This window comes from Limulus polyphemus, unplaced genomic scaffold (genome assembly GCF_000517525.1).
Source record: "Limulus polyphemus unplaced genomic scaffold, Limulus_polyphemus-2.1.2 Scaffold216, whole genome shotgun sequence".
Classification (NCBI taxonomy): Eukaryota; Metazoa; Arthropoda; class Merostomata; order Xiphosura; family Limulidae; genus Limulus; species Limulus polyphemus.
The window spans coordinates 73234-77774 of record NW_013665826.1 but is presented as its reverse complement, the minus strand read 5'-3'; the positions used below and the strand labels follow the sequence as shown (position 1 = coordinate 77774).

Below are 4541 nucleotides of genomic sequence, written 5' to 3'. Positions count from 1 at the left end.
AACGAACGTCTCACGTGCTCGACTTCAACAATACTTAGTTCAATTACACACTCTCTGACTGCAGTTCAATTACTCATTACGTTGTTCGAGAAGGACGTGGCGTGATACTAGTCACGTGACCTCGCTGACGCAACAATATATTTGGAAAATTGTGGAACAGTTCAATAAATTTAAGTTAATAATGCCTGGAGACGGCTTGAATGGGTAATGAAGAAAACTTCAATATAAGTTTAACATAACAGCAAATGTACAGCAATGTCCAAACCGAGGCAGCCCAGCCCTTGCCCCTAATTTCAAAATGGTTAATACACATTTGAAATAATTCAACGGTTATTTAATTTACTTTGAACTTATAGAGCTGTTCTACAATATTTCCAAATACATTAACATTGACATTGTTTGTGAAATAATATCAACTACTTTTTTTGCTGATAGACACACATTCACTAACTGCTATAGATCTACTACTAACTAAAAAGTTTCGCAGACTTGGGTTTCTTACCATGCATAGAAGGAACTTTCGAGAGAGTTTGACGGCAGAAAAGTACATTATGAGTAAATCAAGTAGGCCCATTACATTCGTGATTCGATGTGACGTTTTGTGCGTCCCCAGGATTTTCCTCTGGATACTGGGACAAACTGACAAAAAATAAAAAAATAAGAAAACGGAAACTGTCCAAGCAAAACCAGGACGTCTGGTTACCCTACTATACAAACACATCACATTTACTGCATTTTCTTCAACAAAAGAAAGTAACTGATCTGAATGCGTAATACATTAAGTGGCGTATTATTTTCTTTCAGTTATATATATATTCAGATAAATAGATGGAGAGACACACAAACAGTCGCATATATATAGAAAGATGAGTTTATTTGTCTGCCAAATGACTATGTCTAGGGTAATTTTCATTTGTTACGTTGCTATATATACGAATTCCCCTGAGCAGGTTGTCGAATAAGGTTAAGCAGTGGACCTATCGGTATGGTAAACGTAAAGCTGAAGCAAAAACGCACAGCTCTAGTTATAGAAGGGGTCGTCTGTTCATAATAACAATACATGCAATATTTACAAGCACGCGCGGTATTTTACTAACAGCTAATGACTTGAACTCTTTAACTTGAGTTGGGCATACAGTTTCCCCACAGAAGGGGCCTGATCAAAAACGATCACTACTTCGTATCTTTTCCACCTGTTTCACCATACCTCGCGCAAGGACACGTATCACACCCGTTGTTTTTAGACGGTAAGTTTCCTGTTGACTAAACGTGTCGGCTGATAATACACTTTATATGCAACAGTTCAAATTGCAACCATTTCTTCTTCAAAGCCAGAAGAGAATCAGCTTAGTCTCTGCCACAATATGTAGAACTTGAGATGTTGTATTTTGATATCACGACAAATTAATTCTGACATTAATACAGAACTATGTGTCTTCTTATATAATATCATTGAAGATGTTTCTAATATATTTGTATTCTGGTAATCAGTACAGCTGTATGTGTACACATTACACGCATATAATATTATTAAAGGTAACTGTATTATATATTTTTTTATCGACTCAGTTTCATGCCTTTCATTCATTGCCTCCTTATAGCTATACGTATAGATAATATTATTCAAGTGACTTTTATTTCAAGGCCCCGAAGCGAAAGTTGGTTTTTCAAAGGGAAATCTATAATATATTCATCTCAATTACTCCTCTTCAACATTTGTTCAAATTTCACTTTGTGTAACACTTAGAAAACACCTGAGGGTGAACTTGACTTTTCTGTAACATCTAAATAAGCCTATGATATGAAGTAATTATAATTTATCTAGATATTGTATGCATTGATTTATAAAGAAGGTTGTTTCAAGCCAAATAATGGATGCTTTTCCTCAACAGTTGATCTCTGGAACTGAAATGCTGTCAGATTTTTATAGTTTCTGGTTAAACGGGCAGTTCAGAAACACCTCTGGTTAAGTAGTAGTCGTCTCTAATTCTGCATTGCGGACCAGAGTAAAATCAACCAGTCGATAGCACCCGCTGCCTTAAGTAACTATTCTTAACCGAATAACAGGATCAGCTGTCACTCTTATAACGCATCCACAGCTGAAAGTTGAACAGTTGCGAAGACCAGCTTCATGGTTCGCCAGTTCTTCTGAATTATGAGTAAACGTAATTAAAAAGTAAAAGTAGATAATGTGTTATTATTATTTACCCTAAATTTTGATCTACAAGTGACTTAAATAAAGTTGATAAAGATTGCACTTCACAAACGTAATCTTGTTCAAACCATAACAGTGGAATTTCATAAGTATCGTCTCAGCTACTACCATTCGGCCTGATGATGAGCTCTGGACTTGGCGAAAGGCTTCGTCAACATTGTATATGGCAGATATAGTATGTTTGACATATTTTTATAAATTTTTCTGTATTTTAGATTATAAGATTTCATAATCGCACTGCGTACTTCGCCATTACTCCAGAGTAACCTTTGATGAGCTACTGAAAAATTCGCATCTTGACTGTTTGGTGGTTGCTGATAATAGAAAAAAACTTCGAATTTAGCTTCCTTAATCCTAAAATTTGGAAATCCATTCAATTAATATTCCCTCTATCTACACAGCAGAAAAAATCTTATTTTAGAGCGGCACATCCTGAACTGTACCATCCATACTATTTTTGTTGGAAGGTGATACTGAAAACGTATTTTTGTTCGTTTCTCTGACTTCACTTCTGTTTATTACCATTTAAAGTATACTTGCTTTGAACGAATCATTTAAGTTTGTTTTTGTTTGATTTGAATTTCGCGCAAAGCTACACCAGGACTATCTGCCCTAGCCGCCCCTATTTTAGCAGTAAAAGACTAGAGGGAAGGTAGCTAGTCATCATCACCCACCGCCAACTCTTTGGCTACTTTTTAACCAACATATAGTTGGATTGACCGTCACATTATAACGCCCCCACAGCTGAAAGGGTGAGCATGTTTGATGGGACGGAGATTCGAATCCACAACCCTCAGACTGCGAGTTAAGCGCCCTAACCACCTGGCCATGCCGGGCCTAAATTGTTTTTAGAGAAAAGACTGAGTCTAGGATCAATTATTGTACCAAACCTACGTGAAAAGTAAAACAAACAATTTACCATGAAACAAATCGATTGTTAAAAAGAAAAATACGCGACTACATCAGTTATTTCTATAAAACGCCGAATGTTGTTGAAACAGCATTAATAAGTATGACCTTCTAAAACAACGAGATGAAAAGAAACCGTCTGTAGCCACAACTTTTTAAGCGTAACGCCAGGGCCGGAGCTATCGGTGTGTGTATTTGGGGGAGGGGGAGTCGGTCCCCCAAGCTAATGCCGTCCGTTAATCTAATTTCAGCTTTGGCCCCATTATGTGTCTCATTGCCTCTCTCTCTCCCCTCCCCCCCAAGTTAAGAAAAGCTGGAGCCGGGACCGCGTAACGCATTACCACATGCGCATAATTCATAACACATAAATAAACATATACAGTAACAAGTACAGAAAGAACAGTCTACAGTAACAAAGTCACACAATGTCGTTCTGATTCTGAAGACTTCTTCATGAAGGAGAGTCGACAGGAGATACGCATGACAAAGTGGATGCTTAATGAAAGGGCAAAATAGAAAGTATACAATTTACCACGAGTCTGCCATTCCATGGATTATGGTTTCTGCTCAATCAAAAGCAGGAAACTGATTACACCATGCATAATAATAAGGTTTAAGAACCGCCATAGTCCGATGGCGTATCGGTAGGCCTTATACTTCTCTATCAAAACAAAGGAAACAGTTCTATCTCCGTATATACTCATACAATGACCGGATTTGTATATCACATTGCTACCTGTGTGTGCGTATTTAGAAAATTTTCCTATTTCCATAAAGTAGTAATGTAGAGGCTATCTCGTTCACTTTGATATCCAGCTGACCAATTTATGTGAGCAAAACTATACTACATTTGTCAATGTTATTTCTTATACTGTTTTAACTCAATTTTTAGCCGCGACAAGCGGCTCATAGAATGGCTCTCTGTTTGTTTGTTTTATTTTTGTTTTTTCAAGTATAAACTTTTAGCTCATAGCCCCGTCATCTCTTGAACGATTTGATATCTAATTACAGTTTTGGACTCAGGAGGTCAAACCCTTTCGATTGGTGTATTTGACCACGCCCAAGGTCTCATAGATTAATTTACTCTAATCCTACCTAAAATAATTTGAAGTTGAGGATAAGGCGGTAGAGATCCTGATGAGTAATAAAATCGAATCGGGTATACGCGTGCCCCATGCTTGGTATTGCTGGCGCACAAAAATATAGCTAATAAAAAGGAAAAAAAGGTCTCATAGATTAATACATTCTAATCCTGCCGAAAAGAATTTCAAGTGCCGCGGTTATCTACGATCTCCTCTCTTTTGTAAGTTCAAAGGGTTTAATATTTAATATATTTGGATTCGTTTCTTTGTTTGTTTTGAATTTCGCGCAAAGCTACACGAGGGCTATCTGCGCTAGCCGTCCCTAATTTAGCAGT

General features: G+C 37.2%; 1 protein-coding gene across 8 annotated transcripts in view; it reads right to left on the bottom strand.

Annotated features, from left to right (window-relative positions):
- Positions 1-4541, bottom strand: part of LOC106478485 (homeobox protein cut-like) — a 153296-nt gene that overhangs the window by 86602 nt on the left and 62153 nt on the right. The window contains exon 4 of one of the 8 annotated variants that reach the window (XM_022382088.1): positions 503-639. The exons of the other annotated variants lie outside the window; for them this stretch is intronic. Coding sequence (XP_022237796.1) covers positions 503-509 — 7 coding nt within the window. The 5' untranslated portion in view covers positions 510-639. The remainder of the gene's footprint in view (positions 1-502; positions 640-4541) is intronic. 8 annotated transcript variants of the gene reach the window in all.